Source organism: Zootermopsis nevadensis, unplaced genomic scaffold, assembly GCF_977971745.1.
Source record: "Zootermopsis nevadensis isolate Lab colony 2312 unplaced genomic scaffold, Znev_1.0 Znev_ptg000028l, whole genome shotgun sequence".
NCBI classification, from domain to species: domain Eukaryota; kingdom Metazoa; phylum Arthropoda; class Insecta; order Blattodea; family Termopsidae; genus Zootermopsis; species Zootermopsis nevadensis.
The window spans coordinates 1,585,702-1,611,246 of NW_028259160.1; the positions used below are offsets into that span (position 1 = coordinate 1,585,702).

General features: G+C 35.4%; 2 protein-coding genes across 13 annotated transcripts; one reads left to right on the forward strand and one right to left on the reverse strand.

The window, feature by feature from the left end:
* Positions 1 to 1,332: 1,332 nt before the first annotated feature.
* Positions 1,333 to 15,559, reverse strand: l(2)k01209 (uridine-cytidine kinase-like lethal (2) k01209). 5 transcript variants are annotated; one of them, XM_087357292.1, is made up of 10 exons: positions 15,483 to 15,559; positions 14,356 to 14,654; positions 12,639 to 12,745; positions 11,287 to 11,457; positions 9,429 to 9,500; positions 8,858 to 9,109; positions 8,019 to 8,228; positions 7,302 to 7,487; positions 6,618 to 6,783; positions 1,333 to 6,034 (listed from the first exon to the last, which is right to left on the reverse strand). In XM_087357292.1, exons 1-10 carry the CDS (start codon positions 15,557 to 15,559, stop codon positions 5,886 to 5,888), a joined length of 1,689 nt encoding a protein of 562 aa, XP_087213418.1. In that variant the 3' UTR covers positions 1,333 to 5,885. The 5 variants fall into 5 exon arrangements, with proteins under 5 accessions (XP_087213418.1, XP_087213419.1, XP_021927878.1 ...); XM_087357293.1 differs by having other exon boundaries at positions 14,356 to 14,667; positions 15,483 to 15,557; XM_022072186.2 differs by lacking the exon at positions 15,483 to 15,559 and adding an exon at positions 14,889 to 15,311.
* Positions 15,526 to 24,426, forward strand: tilB (touch insensitive larva B). Of its 8 annotated transcripts, none has more exons than XM_087357313.1 (10): positions 15,526 to 15,666; positions 15,792 to 15,959; positions 16,398 to 16,643; positions 17,606 to 17,795; positions 17,890 to 18,068; positions 18,509 to 18,611; positions 19,542 to 19,784; positions 20,837 to 21,002; positions 22,434 to 22,522; positions 23,275 to 24,426. In XM_087357313.1, the coding sequence occupies exons 3-10, from the start codon at positions 16,622 to 16,624 to the stop codon at positions 23,435 to 23,437; spliced, it is 1,155 nt and encodes a 384-aa protein (XP_087213439.1). In that variant the 5' UTR covers positions 15,526 to 15,666; positions 15,792 to 15,959; positions 16,398 to 16,621; the 3' UTR covers positions 23,438 to 24,426. The 8 variants fall into 8 exon arrangements, 7 of the variants coding, with proteins under 7 accessions (XP_087213439.1, XP_087213441.1, XP_087213440.1 ...); XM_087357315.1 differs by having other exon boundaries at positions 17,621 to 17,795; XM_087357314.1 differs by having other exon boundaries at positions 16,449 to 16,643.
* The last annotated feature ends 1,119 nt before the right edge of the window (positions 24,427 to 25,545 follow it).

Consider the following 25,545-nt stretch of genomic DNA (forward strand, 5'->3'; position numbering starts at 1 on the left):
TTATGTGATGTTCTCTAGTTCATTTTTACTTCATCTCCCACATGCATTGTCCTTGTGTTAAGTTCCCAAACACCCTCTATCTCAAACTGAGTGGCCAAGTTTCTTATCCACAGAAAACAACACAAAAATTGTTATTCTGCATATTTAAAGGTTAGGTTTTTTGACAAAAGCAACAAATTCAGTGGACATCAAGTAGAAAACTGTGGAAAGGGGGACCAAACATTGCTGGTTACATGGAAAGAGAAAAAGTGTGAAGAAAGGGACCTGGGAATGAAAAACAATTATAGGACAAAACTGGAAAATTTGACAAAGCAACTATATGAAAATAAAACTAGCAAGTGAGCCAGGAAGAGACTGTGGTTAACAACAAATGACTGGCTGAAAGACTGATTTAAAAATATTGCAATTCCTGAATGCCCTTTATTCAAAACACATTTGTAATGTACATTGCAATGCTGCTCTATCTGCACAACAAGCTAATTTTAGTTTGGACAAAAATCACACTTTGTCCATCAGTGGATGTACTACACAACATATGTAGGAATGAGAACAAGATGAAGTACTTAAGGATGTTACCTTTCCACATCACTGTAATACAGTGAATAACTGGATGCTCATCATTCATAACATTAGCACTGATGACATTTTTAAAATGGCAGCAGGTCAAATGAACAGTCCTCTTCACAGTATGTGTACTATTAACCTCACAGAGAATGCAGAAAAGCAAAGATAAATGGTGCAGGTGCATATGTACAGACTAACAAAATGAGGTAATGGGAGCACTTAGATAACCAAAGATAATAATTTTTAATTTCAGACTAACATCATCTTCATAATAACAACATATTTCAATATGCATGGGTCCTCCACACAATAATCTGAATAAATAGAAAATAAATACAATTAACTTTCACTAACTCTAAATTTGTCATTTAGGTAATGAAGATTACATGAGATCTGATATTTAACGTTCAAGCATAAAATATGATATGTTAGATGTTTTCACTTTTCCACAGACTACAGTATAAAGGACTGACAGAAGTTAACCATACTTTTATTTCTGTGTGTAATAATGAAAACAATAGTAAAAATATTTTGATAACTAGAATCTACTGGTTGGGTGGTAAAAAGTAAAGTAAAGTTTGTCCCACTATACGCCATGTAGGCGTTTGGGGTGAGTGGAGGTATAGCTCCTCTCTTCCTTGACCTCGGCACTAGATGGGGGTGAGTGGTCAGCATCACGCCCCGACTGGTTGGGTGGTGAAATATGCATTTAAGTACTTCATCTTCAATGCAGCTAGCAGTACAATTAAAAATAACCAAACATTAAACTTCAGTAAACTAATTTAATGGGCAGACTTAAGTAAACATACAGAAAATTAATATAAAACATAATATGCATCATAGTGACAGCTATGATAATGAACCAACACTGTTACATACAAAATAACAATAAAAGGAGAGCACATCAAGACCAGACAGATATTTCACTCAAACACAAACATAACTGAAGGGGAAAGAAAAAGCTCATAATTTTACTAATTTTTCTGTCCAATTTCAAATAGCAATTTTCTGTATTACTTAAATTAATAAATCTCAAAGCTAGATTCGGTATGGTACACATAGATATATTTGTGTATTTGGAGATAATATTTTAAGGTCAGGAAACATTGTCCTGTGCATATCAGCCACTATGCCATGATGTAAGGGGTAGTAGAGATAAAACTTCACGCATTCTTAGCTTAGACGATACATGAAGGTGAGTGTATAGCCTCATACTCCAGCTACTATGCATACAGGGACAGGAGGCCCTAGAGTCAGTGTAAAGGTGGTGGTTATGATAAAAACCCATGCCCCTGCCAGGAATCAATTCCAGCACACAGTTTAGTTACTACACTGACTGAGCTACATGTAAATTATATAAAGTCAGAAAGGGACCTTTCATTATACCAAGAATACAGTGAAGATAGTAATATGTAACTATCACCTTGTTGTCTCAAACAAAAAAATCCTTGTTCGTGTCCCTTACCATAGCTAATTTTACATATATGAGAATTCTGCAAATGTCATATACTTTGGCTACTACATAACTTAAAACTAACTTCAATAGTTCAGTACAGCAAGATTATTGCATCTCTTTGCAACCTTGAGGAAACATATAAGTTAAATGAAGTAACCGCCATAGCTGCATGAAATGTGGTCATATTAGAATTTAAATACTGCAATATACCTCACAAATGAGAGCTTTCATGTCACATATGTGTCTGATGTTAATATATATGAAATCAATCCACTGGCATATTACAAAAATATCATGAGTTCTTAGTTCTAATAAACCACAACACTCATCAATAAATGCAAGTCCCAAGTGTTATCACTCTAATAATCGCTACATTAATTCCCATACAGATACATATGGAGAGTTCAGAGAGCAGAGTGCATCATTAACTCGTTACAAAGAAACAAAAGTTTTATTAAGCCACGTGAAATTAACATCAAAGGTAAGAACAAGTGTTTTATGGAAAAATGTTGCTTAATAACAATTTTCCTGGTATAAAATAATTTTAGTTACACTCCTCAAACCAAAGATCAGAGTTCCACAGCTAGACTGGCTTCGCTGCAATTCCTATAATCAGTGGTAACTTTCTGACATCACGCCGAATTACCAGCCCACAACCCTTCTACATTGAATCTGAATTATTGTGATGCAAACGTTCTAATAAATTTTTATGGATGAAAGCTCTCAAATATAACAGATTTTCATAAACACTAACAAAAATGCTTCATATTTGATGTCATATGTCAGGAAACAAGCATTTTTTTAAATCTCACTAAAATTTAGATATGCAGTTGACTGCTTAATAAAAGGTCAATTAACAATTTGGAGGTAATAAGTTGTAGTTTTTCACATTTAATGGGGCAGCCCTGTTAAAGCCAATGTAGTACCTTTTCATTTATAAAATCAATGCACAGACTATGTACAGGGTATACACAAAAGAATGGTGCAACTGTGACTGGTGACTCATTTTTGGACGTTGGAAAGCTGGTTGTTATCCCGACTGAATACCAATTATGATGATTACATTCTACAACTGGACGGGGCTCCCCCGCATTTTCACAGGAATGTACGAGTGCTTCTCAATTTGTGTTTTTCCACAGCGCTGGATGGGATGAGTTTGATTGTCGTGTGGATGTGTCGCGTGACCCAGGGTGCACACATTGAAGGATTGTAATTAACACATGAGAAACTTGGACTTTTTCCGCCGCTGACAGTGTATGTTGTGCCCGTGTAAGGCAAGAAATAATTTTTTTATTAACTTTTGAAACTGCATCATTCTTTTGTGTATACTCTGTATATGAGGAAAGTCCATACTTTTGATGAAATGCAAAAAACAAACAACAATAGTTGTAAAGTTCATGAAGTATACTGCATAAAACAGAGACCGATCATATATTCTGAGTCCAAAATGTTTTGTATTACCAGTCACTTTACAGTTGGCAATTCTGTCTTGCATTCTTATATCACCAGGATTCACACAACTTGACATTCAGTAAACTGCAGTTGGTACATGAAATTATTACAATCTATGAGATAAAAAACGATCAAAATTAACAATCAAACTACAAAGTATACATAGAAATTAAAGTTGACATATGAAATCTTCCACTGAGATCGGCAAGGTAACTACAATTGAATCAATGACTGCCATTGTTAATACTAAAACATTAAATATATTCTGAAATACATAAATAAATAACTTACTAACTGAATCAAGTTCAATTTTGGCCAACTTAAAGTCAATTTTATTTATTAATATAGTATATGGTATCAAGTACATTGGTTTAAGTATTCTAAACTGACTTAAAATAGGACTGTAAATATATGTATGCCACACAGTGTTAGATGGGCAAACACTGAACCATAACAACACACAAAGCACAAGTTTTATTTTCTTTACCTGTTCAAGTCAAATTCTAACTCCAAAAAGTTTAAGAGAAATGTTACTCTTTCTTAATTTTTGAGGAAACAATTTTGCTAACCCGTCTTTTACAAATTCCGTCAATTATTAAAATGTAACACATATAAACTGGAAATTCTGTAATAAAATAATATTTTGAAATGCACTACACAACCCAGAATTAGTGGAAGGGTAGGAACATAAACAGAGTAGTTCTTTCTGTGTGAAAAACTTGTAAGTACAAACATATATTCTAGGTTTTCCAAGATGTTACTGTTTTTTGAAGCTCTTATATTTCCACAGTTTTATGAATGAATTCAAGGAAATTTCTTCTGTTCATTTCGGTAATCACAGATTTTTAAAATGATGACTTAGAACACAGTACAATTGCAACTGCTTCATTCTTCAGTTGTTAACTTCCATTTTATGGATGGCAAAATTTCATTTTACAACATTTTTATATGTTAAGTACAAAAATTCTTACAGTTTTACCTCAAATTAAATGTGTTATACACAAGTGACCATAGACATGTTGTGTGGGCATGTGAGCAGAAATGTGTGTACACACAAACACAATGCTCATAATTAACAGAGGAACTATATGATCTCAGTACTAAGGGACAGTGATCAAAACAGAACTAAATATAAAAGTTAATTTATACAACATATCAACAAACCACTGGGCACCAAAGTACAAAACTGCCAAAAACATGGAAATAATGTACTTTTATTACAGTTTCTTACTGATAATGGACAGGGAAGACTAAACTTACTGAAAGTTACCCTTTATGTGTAAGAAATTAAATACATTACTGTTCAGCCCTAGACAATTTCCTTATACATAGTCTTAAACATTTTCTGGGCAAAAGAAATTCTCAAGGAAGAACTATATGATAAAATAACAATCTAAATGGTAAGTGATAGACATTCTTTACTTATTATATATCAAATATTGTATAAATTCTGTCTAGTGGAGTCAATAAGCATTAGCATACAACTGTTGTATTAAAGCACTTGCATTTTTTCTTCACACTGTCACAAAATCAGTACAGTAACATATCTGGGATATCATACTGAAATATCTTGTGTGTTGAATTCACAGAAGACAGAAGTTACTGGGAGGAGACGGCAAACTAAGTGGATCACACGTACAGAATATCTGGTTACAATGAGCCCAAATAGAAGCGCTCACAGTTATTTTCCAACATAACATGAAGTCCTTTCTCAATGCACAGAAAAACAATCCCATGGCACACACAAACTGCCACCCACACTATGGACAATTATCTTACTTCGCCGCAATGGTTACTAAAATTCAGAGCTGTTCATAAAGTCAAAAGAAAGAAGAGTCATACATATGGAAACTCAAAATTATGCCAAAAAGTAGAAGTAACAGACAAACAAAGTTATTCTTTTTTATAATATCTACAAATTACAACATATTTTATTCTTGTTATCTTAATGTGATAATGCTGACCACATTAAGAGAAGTTTGTCACAGAAAGTACATTATAAAGGGCTCTTATGCTGTTACCCATAACAAATATTTTAAGATGACTGTTAAGTGAGGAAATAACAGTTGATTTGAACACCATTATACCAGATTTTACTGTACCACATTGCAGGAAAAATTGCATTACAAGCAACTTAAATATTCAGTTTCTGTTTGAAGGACTGTGACCCCCACCTGACAAGAGGCTCAGCAGTGTAACGGTACGGGTTGTCAAACACTGTCCTTTACATAGTGGAAGATCCTACATGTTAACCCTGGTTCACTGGAAGATGGAATAATATTAATCCAAACATATAGTCTACATAACTTACCCATGTCTATCAATAAAGACTATGAGAAAAAAGTTTCTTCCTGAATGTTGGTGGCAATGTCTCTTGCGCATGTTGGATTATGTTAGTCTGGTATGGATGTATTCAACTCTCTTCTGTGGGTTCAGTTCCAAAGTAACGGTCCCCAAAGTTACCAATACCAGGAAGAACATAGAACTTTTCATTTATTTCTGGATCTAATGCAGTTGTCACAATTCGGACTCCAGGGAAAGCGTATGCTATAGAATGCACTCCTACAAGAGAAACAAACACTGAAGTGTTACCATATCTAATGGCCTTACTAATATTAACATGAATATTAATGTACAATTTAACCTTGATATAGGAAGAATTTACTAAGAAAGATACTTAATTTAATGTGTGATAAAAGAATTTAAGTAATCAATATAATTCCAATGAAGCTAAAAGATGAGCATTTTTAGGTCATCTAATGCAGTTTGTTTGTACATGGTGGCTATTATATTCAATTTACACTTGCAATATTTAGTATCACTTACATAAGTACTAGACTGTCATCACTATTACAAAATTGTACCCACCCACCCGTGCGCACACACACACACACAATGAACACATGCATCACTCATCCTACCAGTTCCAGATCACGGAGGCAGAAAGTCTCAAAAACGAAAATTTATCCCATAGTGGTAACAAAAATATCAGTCAACATTACAAAAGAAATCAATTGCTAACACAGACTGAAAATAATTGCAGAAACCTCTTGGGCATTACATCAAATATTTGCAATTTTAAGAGCAACTTTCTTGAAGTAACATTGTGTCACTGATTCTCAAAGTGTCCACAACTCCTGCTTACCTATTTCAGCCATTAGAAGGGATACAATAAGAATGTTTTCTTCTGGCACATCATGGTCCAGCAGCACTCGAATTGCCATCATGGCTGCAGCCCCTGTTGCTACAGTAGCATCCATTAAGATTACTTTGTAGTCCTTTATGTCTTTAGGAAGCCTCAAGTAATATAACTGAAAATGTTGAAAACTATAAATGTTTAATACCTCTGGCAGTGCAATTAAAAGTACTGTGAAGTAAATATCTGATTTGAATGCCCCTGCAGTGATGTAACATGTCTCATAAACAAAGACACATAAAACAAATATGTTCACTCAGAAAAATATAAGGTTGGTCATTTCCTTCCTTAAACAATGGAGCCATGGTCAAACGGTTAACACTCCTGCTTCATATTCGGGAGGTCCCAGGTTCAAAGTCTGGCCCAGAGACCAGCAATCCTGACTGGGGTTTACTGTGTTTTCTTCAGTCCCTCCAGGCACATGCAAGAATACTACCTTAAATTAGGTCATAACCACTTCCTTCCACATCCTTTCCAATTCATTATTCACTATCATCCTCTCATTCAATGATATATAGTCTGAACCAATGAAAAAACGTTCTTAAATAAATAAATTATTTAAACAGGGGACTTAACTGCTTCATTACGGCAATTAAATCAATCATATTATATATTACTTTATAAGCAACTTACTTCAGGTTCTCCTGTGGAAAAGTTGGTCTGGATGAGGATCTTGCCAATACGAATGTCCTTACAGACATCACATACAGCCTGCTCCATGGTCTCTCCTGCTCGTAAGATGGATACACCACAGATCTTGTCACTTGCACATCGCTTTCCGTTGTACAGCACACCCTGTGGTGTCTCTATCATCTGCTCCTATAGTAACAGACATTTACTGTTCCATATGTGGATAGTAGCAGAGTGGGTATATAACATATATTCCCCACATAAGTCTAATCTAATCTCTTTTGCAAGATGGATTTGCCTACACCAGTGAAGTTTATTGCGTTCAGGAATAAACATAAAACTCATAACAACAAAGACTAACTAACTTATGATGAAGTTTAATTCAAACACAGATTGTGTATTTTTGACCAAGTTATGTTTTCAGGTATTCCTGTCTGTTCAGAAATACATGTGCCTCTATAAATAAATATCATGGCTTACAACTAAAGAGGAACTAATTTACCATTCAAGTTGTTATTCAAGTCAATGACAGTTACTAAAACAGCAGAATCATAGGACACTTCATTTTGCTGAAAGAAAAACGTGTTTCAAAGCAAGCAGAAAAATATAATTTATTCAAGAGACAATGAGCAAACAAATTCGTACCTTTTCTGACATTCTGCTAACATAACTACAAACATTTCTCACACTACCAGCTTGTCTGAAAGAAGTGTAACTCACCTTGAAAGGAAGTAGTGATAAAGCATATTCAATAACTAAACGGATTAGTCGCTTGGAATAGAATATGAACTCATCCCTTGGAGTATCTTTGTTACGAATGAATGTATGAAGGCCTCTAATCTGTGGCGTTGAGGGCAGCAAGTGGATGGAGTCTGGTAAGGGCTGTCCGATATATGAGTGAGCCAACTTCTCACGTAGTTTGAAACCTCTCTAAGAGATACAGGAATCATGTATTAAAAATAACATTGCACAAAACAGTCATAACTCAACATTTATAATACTGTTCAAAGCATTTACATATGCCAGAATTATGCAATGGCTCAGAGCTTAAAAAAAGGTATCATGAGACAGATGTACTTATACTTATTTTCAATTCTACTGTACACTTGTTAAATGGATCTGAACAAAAGATGGTAAGAAGATGCAGATTGAATTAATCTAGCTCAAGAGAGGGAACTGTTGTGAACACAGTTTCACAAAGTGGGGAATTTCTAGACTAGATGTGTGACTATTAGATATCTAAAGGAAGACCCTGCCCCATGAATTAGTTATTTATTTGTTAGTTTCCAATAGTAAGGATTACTACAGTAAAGCTGTCTCACTATATGCCATGCTGGCACTTATGGGGTGGGGTGGTGTAACAACTCAGAGTAGACCAAAACTGATAGCTTAAATGCCATGAGAACCACAAAACTCAACTGAGGTTAAAATTTTTTTTACACATCACAAATCAAGAGACAAATGCTTAAAACTATTCAAGGTATGAACTTTATCCAGTATAGCTTTCTCAGTGAGCTGCTTTGCAATTTCCCCAAGACAGTCACTGCCATCATACTCACCAACTGAAGCTGTGTATGTACATGATGAACAATCAACCCAATAGCCACTTCATTTTCTCCCCCTCGAGGAACAATGATATCAGCATGCACCATAGATGGAGCAATGTAGTGGTAAAATGCAGGCTTCACGAGGTTACAATACTGTTTCAAAACTCCTTCCAGATCTCGACCACGCTGACAAATGTCACGCTTCAACCTCCGGGCTAATCGAACATCTGCATCAGTGTCTACAAATATTTTCATGTCCAACATCTGTAACATTCCAGTTTAATGGAGTTTTTGAGGTGCATATAGACAAATACTTGTTTTTTAAAAGTTAATATTTAATTTCTGGTTTCTATGTCCATAACTTTTCACACACTCTTCTTTACTATCTGCTCACTCGAACAATACGTTTCGAACCAATGAGGCCATCATCAGGTTTGAAACATGCTGTTCAAGCAAGCACACAGTGGACAGTGTGTGTGAAAAGTGACAGACAGAAAAAGCAAGAACCAACTAAACACACTGGGATGCTACACTATAGACTTAATATTTAATACTTTTATGCCTAAAACGAAGTGAAACATACCTTCAAAATTTCAGCATGATAAAATGCCAAGATTCCTTCAAATATGATGACATTAGCACCATACATAGTTTTCTGAAATAAACAGACAATTGTAATAATAATAACAAAAAGAGATGAAGTACTAGTAACATTTTTAAACAAATTGTTGGTCATCATCTACATCACGGATTCTCAAATGTTTTGAGCCTTGTGTCCATGATGAAGTCACAGACTTATCTATGACAATGACAAACCTATTAGTACTGTTTTTCAGCTTGTCATCTCCTGAGTTGAACTGTTTAAATCAGGCAGATAATCAGTTTTCAAACTGTAGTACCAATACCCCTTGCGGTACCAGTGATGGTTTTCAAGAGGTACCATAAATCCTCACTCATATACGTAGAGCATTAATTAAAATAATGGACCTCCTTGCAGCCTAAAGCTAGTTCACATATTTTCTGCATTTAAAATTAATATAACCAAGCTGTACTATGTTATTTCTTTTAAACCAGCAATACAAATGTAGGCTGTTCCTTTTGAACCTAAAATTTTTATAAAGGTAATAAAAGAATTTATCAAAATTTGCAACTGGGAAGTGCAGATGTCCTATAATGAGGTAAACATGACATTAATCACCAATAGTTTATGGACTGTATTAGATTGAATACTTGAAATGTCAAAACTTACATATACAGTAGGGCACCGCTTATACGGCAGGTTAGGGACCAGACCCCCGCCGTAAAGCGAAAATCGCCGTAAAGCGGATCTTTGCCTTTTTTCACTTGCAAATGCATATCAAAGCCTAATAAGATGTTTACACTATCATATAGTAAGTGCACAATAGCGCTAGGCCTAAGAAAACGATATGAAAGTAAAATGAATATCAGTAGTACACACATTGTGGCGCATTTGATCTTCAATCCACACAACTAAAAGTTTTTCCATGTCAGCAATAAGGCTATCTCTCTTTCTTATGACTTTAGAGTTCATTCGTGTGGCACTTTTAATTTCATTTAACACTTTCTCCTTAGTGTTCACGATGGTACTAACAGTTTGGAGAGCTAGAATTAGCTTACGTCCTATCTCAGCCATAGACATGCCTTGTCCACGAAGTTTAATTATATCTAACTTGGCATTTAAAGTAAGAGGCTTATGACTCCTCTTTTTATCGCTACTACCCTTAGACGTCTTTGTAATTACACTGTAGTAACACAAAAATATTATATAAATATACAGTTTGTAATAACTTTGAAAAATTGCCAGAAATACGGAGACGCGGAGCGCACAAAAGCTGTAAACAGACTGAATCAGCGACGATAAAATGGCGCCGGATGCACTTCTCTGACTCAGCTGTTGAGCGCCGTATTAGCGAATCGCCGTAAAGCGGAGCGCCGAAAAGCGGGGCCCTACTGTACAACTCTTGAAAGTAACTTTTAACATCTCTACTAATCTATAACTAAACAATGGAATGGTTCTGAGACCATTTAATATCTTTTTTACCTACTTCTGGCTGCGTGGAAATGGTAAAGGAATGCAATGCTGAGGTAGGAACTTTCCTGCAATTGGATTCTACCTGTTCCCTCTTGACTGGATAATGATAGAGACAGCGACTGCCAAAGAGTACTTGCAATTTAATGTAGACTTGAAATCACAGACGAAGTCTAATATTTGCTGCATTCACAAAGTTTTGACTTCAACAGGGATAAGGAATGAGTGTTCTGAGACATTTGGTAAGCAAAAGCCAACATCTTGCGTCATTTGTCAGGTTATTATAAAATAACATTCAAAATTCTTTAGGTGAAGTAAACATGGTATTTTACTGTACAAATTTGAAAGAAAGTATTCTTTCCAAATGTACCACAGTTGAAAGAATACTTACTGTCCTGCTTTCACGTGAGTGTGTAACAAAATTATAGATGGGCACTTCAACTTTTTTGCCTTCTTTCAACCTCTGCAATGTACTTGCCATAAGCTCAAAATCAAAGGCATCTGGATGGTCAAAGTTGTATTCATTTTTAGCAGCAAGCTCATGTTGTTTCTCACTAAGTACCTGCGACAAGAAAAATTATTCATAGCTTGAACACATGTAAAGTAATCCCTGTCAAATATGGTTTCAAGTGCATGTTCAGAACGTTTGCTTAACCTTTATCATTATGAGAAGAGGGTATCTAAACTTGCATAGTATGGGGTTGCCAGGCTAACTTTAATTCCAGGATTTAGCAGTCTGCTTATGCATCAGATGCCCAGCAGGACTGGGCATCTGATGTGCTGTGTAGTCAGGGCGCCCTGATGACGGAGGCAGTGTGACCTCTGAAATGTTGGTGGAAATCTACCAGACTACAGGGCGCAATAATCCAGAAGACAGCAATCTTCAGACTCACCACTGTGAAAACCTCAATCCTACAGACTGTATGATTACTTTCAACAGGACCTGACAACACATACAGTCTTAACTCCATAGCTGCAAGTTTAACTGGTAAGTTATTAATGAACACTTCTGAACAGCTCATTCCCTAGACCTCAAACAATGTGAATTTTAATTTTTGGAGTGGCTTGCAAGACAATGTGTTGATCACTTTGCCTCACAAGCACACATTATATGAAAATATTAAGAAAGAAATATCCAAGATTTTTCCCCAGCAGAACTGCAATAAGTAAACAAGAAAAAGCATGTTCTTGTACTGTAATGGATATTAACGTGCAGAAGGAGAACATTTTCAACACCATCTCTGAACTAGAATATGGGTTAAAGCTTATTTTATTTTCTTGTACTGTGTTTGCAATGCACTAGATCACAGAAAAAGGGCCAGAGCAGCCTTGAGAACGCAGTATGCCAGAAAGTCCTAAAAAAGAGATGTCCCACCGATCTCATCTTCCATGAACAGCAAGAATAAATCAGTAAAGCTAACTGAATGAAAAACTGTGAGATTGTAATTATAATACCTCCTTGTAGCATATAACTTCACTGCCCATCTGGTAACAGTCATCCTGGCAATTAATATGATGAACTAAATTACAGGTTGAGAAGGCTGTGAAAGAGGTGGTTATAGCCTATTTGAAAATATTATCCCATAATTAACCTGGAAAAAGTGATGATAACAATGAAAACAAAGTCATCCTCCAGGTAAAAAATCTGAATTCATGTTTTTTTCACTTGAAAGTCATCCACTACATAGATACATTAAAGCTGAACTGATGAAAATTAATTACAATATAAAAAACTAAGGTTACCTTATAAAATGAATCCATGCTTAGTAAAGTCACCCATGGCACATCAAGTGATTCAATAATTTTGGCAGCAACAGTTGTTTTTCCTGAAGCACTTCCACCACATATGCCTGTAAGAAATAAAGGTTACCATCATAAAAAAAATATTACAACTCCAATACAAATGTACTACCTCATCATGATGTAACTGTCAAGGATTTTTGGCCTTGTGTCCCATTCTGGCTTCAATAATCCAGGAATCTTTTTAAAGGGCACCCTTTGTTTTTTAAACCTATTGGTTTGTGTTACAAAATTAGATGTGGCAATCTGTCCCTGTCCATTCTTCATACATGTTGGATCCAATTCCTTCTGTATCTGTGATTTTTTTCTGATGTCATATCTGTTCGCAGTTCTTTGGGGATGTCTTCATTTCATTTATGATCTCTCCATTGTATCTGGCTGGCTTTCTTAAAAATTTCATCTCTAATGCTGTGATTCTTCATTTGTCACTTTGTTTTATTGTCCAGGTTTCACATCCATAGAGAAGTGTAGGCATGGCCAAAGTTTTATATATTTTCAATCTAGTGTGGGTTGGGATTTTAGAGCGTTTAAAGATTTGATTAATGATGCCTGTAACTTGCAAACATTTTGATAATTTTACTGTGAGATCCTTAACATCGACCAGACTACACAGAGCAACAACCCAGAAGACAAAAATCTTCAGATCCTTTTCTGTTTCATATGATAATGTACAGGGTGGGTGGGAAGTAAGTAGGCATTGAGAAATGGTTATAACTCCTATATTTCCAATGCAAAGCGATTATTTAATGCCTACTTACTTCCCACCCACCCTGTACATCCAAGATAGTTAAATGTACTAATTTGTTGTATGATTGTGTTAATTATTATTACCTTGAATCTGATGGGACCTTGTCCTTTAAATGCCATGATTTTGGTCTTGCCTGTAGACAAATTTTTGTTATATTTTTAAGACACTGTTACTAATTTATGTACAGATTTCTGTAATGAATTTTCTGAATCAGTTATCAGGACCTAGTCATCGGTGAAGAGAAGAGTTTTGACATCTACATTTCTGGATAGTTTTAATCCACTTATGTCATCATCATTCCACTCAGAAATAATTTCATTAATATATATGTTAAACAATGTTGGTGAAAGAGGGAAACCTTGAATTACACCTATATTAATACTTATTGATTTTAATTTCGAGTTCAATTTAATTTTTATTTCATCGTGTTAACATATCAGCCTGAGGGGAGGAGACCACTGGGGAGACCTAGATGTAGATGGGAGGATAATGTCAGGCAGGATCTATGGGAAATAGGAGTTGAAGGAGACTGGATTTTGTTGGCCCGGGACAGGGTCCGGTGGAGGGCTTTGGTTAATTCGGTGATGAACCATCTAGTTAGTTAGTTAGTTCATATATCTTACACATTGCTTGTAACAATAAATCAGGTATATTTCTCTTACATAACATTTCAAATAACGTGGATCTATAAACTTGATCATAGGTCTTCTCATAATCCAGGAAAAGTAGGTGTTTTTCTAAATTAAATTATCTCCTCTTTTCTATTAATAATTTTAAGGTGAACACAGCATCTGTACATGAACAGCCTTTTTGATATCCACACTGGGGTTCTTCTAGAAATGTTTCTGTATGTACCTTTAATTTACTGTTTAGTATTTCTGCATATATTTTGTAACAAAATATTATACATACCAATCACAAATGGTTCTACTTGCTGTCCTGCTGAGTTGTACCATGGAGGACGTCCAGCTGTATATATAGTTCTTGTATGACTGCGAAGTATGGATTCTGTTGATGTTTTCTTGGAAGACTGTGACATGGATGCAGTTCGCTGGTGCTTTGATCTTGGAGATTTTTGTGAACCTGTAGATGGAGGTCTAGGAGACTGGGGTGGGGGAGGAGAGTCTGGATCTGGGTAGTAATCTTTTTCATCTTCTTCAGCTCCATCTTGTATAAAAACTTGATCATTACTTTCTACTTCACAACCATCACTGAAATGAAATACTAATTCAATTTTATAATTGTTCCAACAGAGAAGGAAATTTAAATTCTACACATTATTCCACGTAAACACATGACACAATTTTTACACATGACAACAGTTTTATTTGGTTTAATTCTAGGTTAATACTTTGTGGAACATCAATTTCAAAATAAACAACATATCCCTTAGTAACAATCGCTTTTTTGCCATTAGATGACGTTACATTACAAAACTAGCTCACCTTTGTACGTGGCAAAAAACAATGGTGAATTCCTGCTTTTACGAACACAGTTATGAGGAGTAAGGTGCATAATCTTGGCTCTTCAAGGGACAAACGCCTATGCAAAGTCATAATTCCAACCTTAACAAATATAGCAGAGTAGACAGTAGCATGCACATGCACGATTCTTCGATGAGCTAACGCCTATGCAACCATATTCACTAAAATACCGAAGTGAATCACTAAATTCCACCTTTATACTTCGACATGGTTGACTACCAGTTTTATGACACCCAGTCAATAAACCGTTATTTTTTTTATTTTCAAATGTAAACCGCACGTACAATAAAACTACCGACAATGCTTTTCATTACATTAGTAGGGAATGTGTGTCTTTTCTGGCCCACATGCTGTGCAAATCATGTCCTCAGTGCAATCTTTGGGAAGTATTGCTGACGAGACATGTGATTAATTGGAATGCGTGGGGAGACGCTCTATCCACTGTTAAATTTAATGCCACCTGAAGAAAATTGAACTTGACTGTACACGTCACTACAGCCAAATACATCATAGCAGTTACTATTAAGCAAATTAATACAGAAGTTTTTTTTTTACCTCTCCGAACTTGCTGAGCTAGGAGGATCGAACTGCTGAACCTTTGCTGCCATTACGGCCAATGACAAGTGAAGCATTACATGCGCTTTTGTGTTGTTGCTATGACAACTAATACAAACAGTAGCACAAGGCAAGACTTGCTAGTATAAAATTACTTTAGTAATATCGGTAAAACAAAAAAATGGTAAGAAGTAAGTAGTATAATAATTCAGTGTATTCCATTTTCTTTGCAGACACTTAACTGTCACCACATTTAATTGAATATTACAGAAGAATTTTACTGTAGTAAGGCTGTGTGTTTAATTCTAGTTACTGTGGATCTTGTGAGAAAACGGTCAGAACACAATGAAGGAGAAATATCAACACTGGAAGAAATATCTCTGCACCAAGAGAACATTGACAAAATTGAGGGTCTTGACAAATGGTGTCGTAATCTAAAGATACTATTCCTACAATCCAATCTTATCCCAAAAATTGGTAAAATACTGATTTATTTATAGGTTCTTGAGTTTATTGTTAAAACAAAATATGCACTACTGAATATGACAGATAAAGTATTATAACTTCCCTATTTTCTAATAGAGATTTCATAAAATTTAAATTTCTCTTCTTCTTACAAAACACAATGAATGAAGCTATTCTGTTAAGCTGTTACTGAAAATGTTTTTCCTTTGATTATTAGTCAGTTCCAGGAAAGAACATATTTCTATTGAAACAGTGAAAAATGGGCTATCTGATCATGATGCACAACTTATAGTTATAAAAAATATGGAATAAGTCTCCAATTAGCATAATTACAGGAAATAAGTATGACTTATAAATGACTGGGATACTGGGAGCAACCCGTTCTTCAAGTGCCTGAGCACTGCGGGTCCCAACTTTTCGTTGGCTTGATCTATAGACATTTTTTGGTAGGACTCCTTGGATGAGGGATTGGCCCATCACAAGGCTTCTACCTGTACACAGGACAGCACAACACAGAAAAATGCGGACAAACATCCATGGCTTGAGTGGGATTCGAACACACGGTCCCAGTGACCAAATGGCACAAGGCTCACGCCTCAGACCGCGCGGCCACTGCAGACCCCACTTATAAATGAAGGCACTATTATTTCAAAGCAAGTTTTCCCTCAAAAACAATGAAAAGGATATTTGAAAATTGTGAGTGGATTACTAAAGGCATCAAAATATCTTGCAAATATAAATGAGATGAATTATTATTGTCAAAACTACATTTTTATGGAGTGCAAAATATAGCTGGTCAATGGTTTAAATTGTGCTTTAATGACAGAAGGCAACAAGTAGAAACAAAATCAGCAGATTCAAATAATAGCACCTGTTCAGAATGGGATATTATAAAATGTGCAGTTTCTGTAGGTTCATTGCTTGGTTATCTGCTTTTCTTCATATATATCAATGATTTACCACCAACCATTAAATCTCAGTCTAAACACATAATTTTTTCAGATGATACTAGTACTGTTATTTGATATCCAGAAACTGACTTTGCATGTTATATTTTCTTGTGTAGTTATTTTTGTGATAATACTGTAGATGACTGTAAATTACGATCATAACTATGTAATTTATATTTGTATTAGAGACAAGTACTGTGTTTGTGTTAGGACATGTTCTACATTCTTGGCTTGGTCTATGAAGGAACTATGTAATGTAAATAAATTCTATTCTTTTTTCTGTGACACAGAGTTACAGAAAATATAAATGTTAGTTTTATCCACATATTACCAAAGTAAAGTGATGCTGTCCTGCTATATTCCATGTAGGCCCTTGGGGGGGGGGGGGGGAGACAATATATCTCTGACTCATTTTTAATCTGAGCACTAGATAGGGGTGAGTGGTCAATGTCATGCCCCAGCCGTGCTTTACCTCCAGGAAAGGACCCTGGTACCCATTGGTTAGGAGGCTAGGAGGGCTCCAGAGCTGGTCTGGAGAAAAAATCCTATGCCCCTGTTGGGGACTGAACCCCAGTTGTCTAGTCTGTAGTCAGCCACTATACTCACTGAGCTACCCTGGTTCCCATCTGCATGGTACTTATCAATTAAAAATTCTCAAAGCAAGAATTAAATAAAGAACAGTAGTAAATTATATAATTATATATGCAGTTTGTGTGGTTTCAGAAAATTTATCAAGGATGAAGAAACTTGAATACTTGAACTTGGCATTGAATAACATTGAGAGAATAGAAAATTTGGAAGGCTGTGAATCACTCCAAAAGCTAGATCTTACTGTTAATTTTGTTGGAGAACTTACAAGTGTGCAAAGTTTGAAAAATAATATTCATCTACAATCACTGTAAGTATACCTTTCAACAAATTGTGTTTTTCTAAGGACATAAATAATTTTTCTTTATATTAATAAAAAATCAAAACTTATGATGTGTTTTAAGATACTTGACTGGCAACCCTTGTGCTGATTTCAAAGGCTACAGAAAATATGTTATTGTAACTCTGCCACAACTGAAAATTCTGGATGGACAGGAGATTGAGAGATGTGAAAGAATTTTGGCAGCCCAGGAGTATGAAGAAGTCAAGAAGTTTATTTTGTCTCATGAACAAGAATATAAAGGTCTGTTCCTCTTTGGTTTGTTTAACAGTGCTTTCTTGACTAGGTATGTCACACAGTTTTGATACACAGAATAATTAATGTTAGATAACATACATCATTTGGAATATCTAAAGTATACCACAGCATATTGTAAGCAAATGCAGCAAGTAACAAAGGTGGTTTAGAAGTTTAAATCTTCTTGCACCCTCTTCCTGATACAAGTTTTTGTGGTTTTGTATAATTAAATAGATAACTTTTTAATACCAACTCTTACATCATTGCTTGTGAGTAATGATATTTAAAGCAATAGTGTTCCTAAGGCTGATAACGTCTATGCCTGACTGGAGAGTGATAATATAGGCTGTGTTTTTGTAATAATTAGTACTACTCAGGCCTTCATCCAGAAATAGGAGCTTTTATGCAAACAGTAGCTAATGAACTGATAACAATTCTGTTTACAGTGATGAGATTAGCTCAAAAACAGCATGCCAAGCAAAGGATAGAGGAGGAGGAGAAGAAATATGCAGAAGCACAAGACAAACCAGAAGAGGAGAGATTGCAAGAGTAGGGACAAATATATTGCTGGGTTTTCAACTTGTGGTGCCTGTAGATATACAGGCTCTATAATTTTCATTTTTCCACCTAATCATGTGCTAAACTCTGCATCAATATTTTTTATCCCTCCCTCCCTAGTTCATTTCATCTGGCTGATGTTTTACATGTTTCTAAATGCGGGATGAGCCATTTTATAGCAGCTATCGCACTGAAATTTTTGTCATTGCTTTATACAGAGTTCCATTATGCTTTCATGCTTTGAGTTGTTTATAAATACAGGTGACTGTCATCATACATGCTTTTGCTATCCATGGCTTCATTTCAAAATCATGAGGACCATCTATATACATGAGACACTGCAAGATGAATACTTATCTGAGTTCTTCCACATGCTGATAGGTTCCATGAACTTTTGTTTTTAATTATATGGATTTACTGAAGACATCATTTATAGAAATTAAGTCTGGCTTGTGGACCATGCAGATGCAAAGAGAGCACGCTTGCAGTTTTGTAAAGCTATGGTTTCAGTAATTTTGTAGCAGTTCTTATGGTCCATTCTGGTGATTCCATTTCTTGGAGAAGGCACTTTAGAAGCTTATAAAGTGAAGCTCTTATGTATCATCCAACATGTTTTAAGTTAACATTTTATGTTACTGTTTCTGCTTCTAACTGTACTGAAGTAATCACAGTGAAACTTGCCCTAGTACATACATACATATTTTATTACATTCCATGGATCCATAAGATAGTCAGATGACAATAGGAACCACCACATATATTCCATGGGCTGACTTGTAATTGATCTTATGCTTCTAAGCTGAGAAGCCAGAATAAAATCGCCCGGATTATGACAAAACTAAAATGTCAAGCTTTAAAAAAAAATGTTCTTACAAAAGTAAAAGGAAGTTAATATTACAATTTATCATTTTTCTTGTTCAGATACTGGTCTGAAGTGAGTGACCACAGCCCAGAGACAAGAATGCAGATAGCAGAACACGTTCTTAAACAGCTGGAACAAAACCAAAAAAGACATGATAATGACCCAGCAAAAACACCACAACGGGTGTACAAACTGTTCAATGCTGATGGAAAGCCTCTTAATGTTAATGAGGCCAAGATACCATTTATTCTCACTGAGAATGATGCGACAAACAGCCTCGTGCTAGACATTGCTGTGTATAAGTATGTGACAGATTTATCGACTTTCTGACATACCTTATGTTTCCCACAATTTAAAGAAAATCACTAGTATAATAACAAAACCAATTAAATGCATTAAAGGTACAGTTAAACCTCCTGCTATCACCTTGCTGATGTCTATTAGATTTACATAGACAGCAAACGGGGTATCATGCACAGACAAAATTCACCCTTTCAATGTCACTTCCATTGATACACTTCTCCATTCCCATTGATTTAAGCACATGTACTTTGCCTGGGTTCATCTTAAAATAAAATGAGCAAAAGTACTAAGTTGTTTGTTTATTATGACACTTTTACAAGTACATATTCCAGAAACCAAAGAAAAAAAGTGCATAGTTGTGACATCACACATCATTTCTATTGCTTACTGCTATGGCTCTGCATAGTAAGGCATTATATTTTGATGTATGACAAGCAATGAAGCCATGGTGGACATACTGTATATCACATTATGCATTGTTAAAAGCCAGTTATGTTTGCCTTGAAACTAGATCAGAGATTGAGAAATTTAGAAAACAGCAAAGACAAAAAATAATTTTATATAAAATATAATTAAGCAAATCTTGCCTATAACAGTTCAGATCATGTACTTTTATGACAAATATTTATGAAACGTTAACTGTTTCTCCATTTTTAAACTGAAGTCTTTCAGATGCCAGGCCACACGTTTCTACTTACCTCAATTCTGTCAAAGTCAAAATTTTTTTGTAATATCAGGAACACAAAGGTCCCACCATGATTTGGAGCCTACGGTAAGATTCCATTTCTGTTCGCTGTGCTTGATATAATGATCTTCATGGTCTCCATATCATTGTTACCAAGTGGGCAGAAGCCAAGAAAAGGTCAAAAGGCTATAGCAGGAGGCATCATAAAAATAAAGTCATTGGGGAATCTTTCATATTATTAGCTTTTGCTATGACTGTCAATGTTAACTCAGTTCTATGATCATTACCTCTTTCACGTGCTTTGTAGTAACATTTTCAACAATTATAAACATGTTTGAAGGAACTGATAATTTAATATTATTTCAGGTACTTAGATACAGCTCTACTTGATGTGGACATCCAGCCAACCTATGTGAAAGTGCTCGTAAAAGGCAAAATATTTCAAATTGTTTTTCCTGAGGAAATTAAAATAGAGTCATCCACAGCTCAGAGATCACAAACAACAGGTCACCTTGTCATAAATATGCCCAAGGTAAGGGCATTCTGTAGAAAGGTTAAAGCAAGTAGTACAATACTTACTGTTTGCATACTGAATTTTTTAGTTCTGAAAGATTAGACTGAGTAGGTTTTAAAGTCTCTCCACCTACTAGTAGATGCAGATGACTATCTTCTAGGATGTTGCATCTTCGTACTTGTCACCATGAGGACCTTGAATATTGCTTCTAGTAGATGTGTTTATAACGTACAACCTTAAAAGTAACTTTATGTTTCCTCATGTTGAATGAATTTTAATCTGCTCAAATGTTAAACCATCACATATAACTTTTTGTTATCTACACTTGTCTGTTGTTCATCATCTTACATGTTTCAGTCCTTACAAGTCATATTTAGGGGCTCCTTACATGATTTTCACAAGCTGTATGGTCCACATAAAATTTGTTGTGCTCTGTAGCTCAATAAAGATATAAAAGGAGCCCCTTAAGATGGCTACTGAAACATGTAGGGTAATGAACAACACATAAAATGTAGATGATAAAAGTTGTATCTCATCATCATCCATTGCTGTTTCCAGCCTGGGGTCGGGTCCACTTGGTAAAGCCCCTCCATCTGTTCCTGTCCCTCCACAACTCCTCTTCTGTTCAGCAGGCCCCAATGGGATGGGTTGGGAAGTCTAGGGACGGTGGCGGAGAAACCTGTTAAAAGGTGGACGGCAGCACCCATAGCCCCAGTAAGGGAGGGCTACCACCACAAAGAGGTACCCAGGACTCGGTGGCAGCCCCACCACTTGGGTGTAGGGTATGACAGGCCTAGTAAGCCGTTACCCGAAGCCAAGAAAACATCACTCGAGTTCAAAAGGGTAATAGCCGGACTGCTGAACAGGTGAAAAGTTTTATCTGATGGTTTAAAATTTATGTGAATTATAATAATCCACCTTATAAAGTACATGCATCAGTTCACAGTAACTTATTAATTAACATCACTAAAACAAAATACTTTTGTTTGGTCACCATTTTTGTAAAAGTAAAGTTATCTGCACTATTTTGTTTGTCTTCCCATCATACAAAATCAGTTTTGTTCCCACCAAATAAGTGTGAACACACTCCATGGAGTTAAAATGTACCAACAAGTGGATGTATCCATTAACAAAATTGTACCTAATAAAACATTTGTCATTTAATGTATATATGTCCACAGTTGAATTGAGGGATGATTGAATGGATACACATGTAGCTTGTCAATGCAGTTCAGAAACGAACTCTGTTCTTTTGGGGTCGTGAAATAGTGTTATGGATTGTAGAAAAAGCCAGAAGCATTGCAGCTCTAAAAGTAGAGTCAGTCTGAATGCGTAAGCTTGAAGAATCTGAAATTTATATAAACACTGAAATGTGTGAATAATCTTATTGTTATGTCAATGTACTTCTGTCCACAAACATTAAAGAACTTTATTGATAATTCTTTGCAGATGAGTGGTGGAATAAAGCAAAAGACAGTGAAATGTGTTCAAACTGTGAAGCAAGACGAAGAAGTCAGAACTCACTCAAAAACAATGCGGTATGGCCCTCTATATCATTAATGTCTTGGTTCCTAACTTACTAACATGCAGCTATTAGAACAACAGAGGAAGAACTCATTTTAAATATTTAGCACACAGAAACATTTTAGATTCCATTATATACAATTAACAATATCATATATTGCTAGAAGTTTCAGTAAAGTGTACTGATAAAAGGTTTAGGTTTGATTCAATAAAGACTGAATACATGAAATCCTATTTTGTATGTCAGTTGTCACAAAAATTACTTTGCTTATCACCTCAGAAGAAGACATAATTCAAAGTAGGCTAGCTCAGCAATAATATGTCTGGTTTTTGCTCAGGTGAAATGTAGTTTGACCCCTGCCTGAAGATTGGCAATCCTGATTGAATTTGTCATAGTTTCCTTCAGGCCATCATGACAAATATTACTGTGGTATTTTAATTTTTATTAAATAAGAATAGCAGATTTGAAAGCCTGTACTACAGGCTGGTTGCTTAGAATTTAACTACACAGTTTAATGTTTAGAAATAAGCTAATGCAAGATGGATTCATTTGGACTGCTTATGTGTCATGATACAGGGCTGATAAAGGTTAAAATAGATCATTGTGACTTCCTCCTATATTATTATTGAAGGACATCATATTATACATTAGTGTTACATAACCCCGCCAGTTAAATAAATACTGTAAAACAACCAAATGACCACAACCACAACCATGTTTAAAGAAGCATGTGAATTGACAAATAAAAACTGTTACATGTTACAGAAGGGAGTTGCTGGAAATTGGAAGGTCAGATGACATGGACTTCAGCAAGATTGTCAAAATAAATAAACATAATAAGTATGAACATGTGAGAAGAAAAGATGTGGGACAGTCTGCAGTATCAACTGACTTTGAAGATAACCCTGAAGTGCCACCTCTGGAATAATGCAATTATGCATAATTCCTACAGTCTGTAATACAACCCATACTGAATATTAATGACAAATATCTATGCTGATTGCAGTCAACAGATGTTAGCTGTTTTGATTGAGAATAATGTAGACAAAGGTTAAAAGATAAAAAAATCAGATAAGAACAATAAAACTGATATTAGATGTTCAGTTACTAAAGTAAACAGTAGTAATTTCACAGCTGACATTGTTTGAATGTGTTTACAGGATGGAAAATGAGATATATTCTAAGAACACGTGTATTATGTAGTGGAGTTTAGCAGGTCTATCAAAGAAACATGCTAAAACATGCATAGTGGAGTATCTGAACTTTGTAAACATGTAAGCCAAGCAGTGAAATCAAATCAGTGCCTTAGATGGCTCTGATTATAATAATTAGTGAGGAATAAGTTAAAATAAGACAAGACATTCTGCAGATGTCTTTTCAGACAATCACATAAGCAGTATGTATATAAATAGATCATCAGAAGTAATTCTAAACTATATGTACTGATGTTCAATACACTGGCACTTCTTTCATAACATTGAAGGTTAAAATAAGAATTTTGCTACTTTAAAGTAAGTTTAAAAATTTAATTCTGAATATAATGGTGTTACTTTATGATGGAAAACTTATGACAACTGTTTTTATTTTCTGCCTGACTGTTATATGAATATAACTGCTAGTGTTCTTACACCTTTCTCATATTATTTAAATTACCTTACTAATTTTAAACTTCAAATTCCTAAAGTATGATTTGCACAGACTTATTTTCCAAACTGAGGTATCCTAAATATGAATATTTGTGCTTTGAGACCTGGATTCATTTAAATAGTGGCAGAATAACAGAGGCTGAAATAAGAACATATTCTTAATTAAGTTGATATACTTTCCAGTGATATATAAATTTACCATTTCAATTTTTATCACAGCTATGTTTCATTTTTTACATCAAGTTAATAAATATTCCAGAATGATATACAACTTGATGATTTGAATCTTTATCACTATAACTGAGCATGATGAACCAGGAGATACCAATCATTTATGACTGCCTACTCACTGGATGACAAGGGTTCAGTTGCACCTAGGAGAGACAAGGATTTTTTCCCTTGTAACTGCATCCAGACCAGCTATGGAGCCTACCTTGCCTCTTATCTACAGGTCACCAGAGGTAAAGTGGTTTTGGTGTGAAGCTCACAATTTATCAGTATCTAGAGTTCAAGCATAGAATGTGTTGGACTTTCCATCCACAGTTTGGCGGTGCAAGTGCAGGACAGTGGTATCAACATAATGAATGATTTATAATAAAATTATGTAGTGTGGTTGCCGACATTATTACATGCGTCTTTTCACCACTGGCCAGCACCAACAGCAACTGCTACTAGAATTATTGACACAGAGTGCAGCTGTGTTTAACATCATGTTTCCTACTGATTATTGTTGTGTACGGATATGGTTTGATATACTGTTGAACAGCATGTTTATCTAAGACTTGAGGTTCTCACAGCGGCGAGTATGAAGATTTCCGTCTTCTGGGTTGTTGCGCTGTGTAGTCTGGTTGATGTTAACTAACGTTTCAGAGGTCATACTGCCTCCGTCATCAGGGCGGAGGCAGTATGACCTCTGAAACGTTGGTTAACATCAACCAGACTACACAGCGCAACAACCCAGAAGACGGAAATCTTCAGCATGTTTATCTGTTTGAATTGCATGTGAAATGTGGTTCCACTAGAAAGTGTCATACAAAATTTTACTGTAAATTTCCCAGGATCACAGTTCAAAGTACAGCAAACATACATAAATTCATCAGAAAATTTAGGTTTACTGGATCACTTTAAGCCAGAAAATCTGCTAAAATTCTGTGCTTACCAAAGAAAAACAAGATTAAACAGGGGCTAGGTTAGAACATACACCACAAAAATCACTAAGAAGCCTTGCACAAGACTGGAATCTTGAAATCACCACCAGCCAATGTGATATAGTAGTGAATTTCAAACAATTTAAATGGTATAGTGTATGTGTGTACAGGGATAAATTTACAGCACCTCTTATAATGATGACACAGTGATAATTGACCTATATCAGGAGTCTTTGTAGTGC

Coding starts and splice junctions, on each gene's coding strand:
- tilB (XM_022072188.2), top strand. Junction 15,960..17,605: donor CAATCTTATCCCAAAAATTG/GTAAAATACTGA, acceptor TTATATATGCAG/TTTGTGTGGTTTCAGAAAAT. Junction 19,785..20,836: donor CTAGACATTGCTGTGTATAA/GTATGTGACAGA, acceptor ATATTATTTCAG/GTACTTAGATACAGCTCTAC.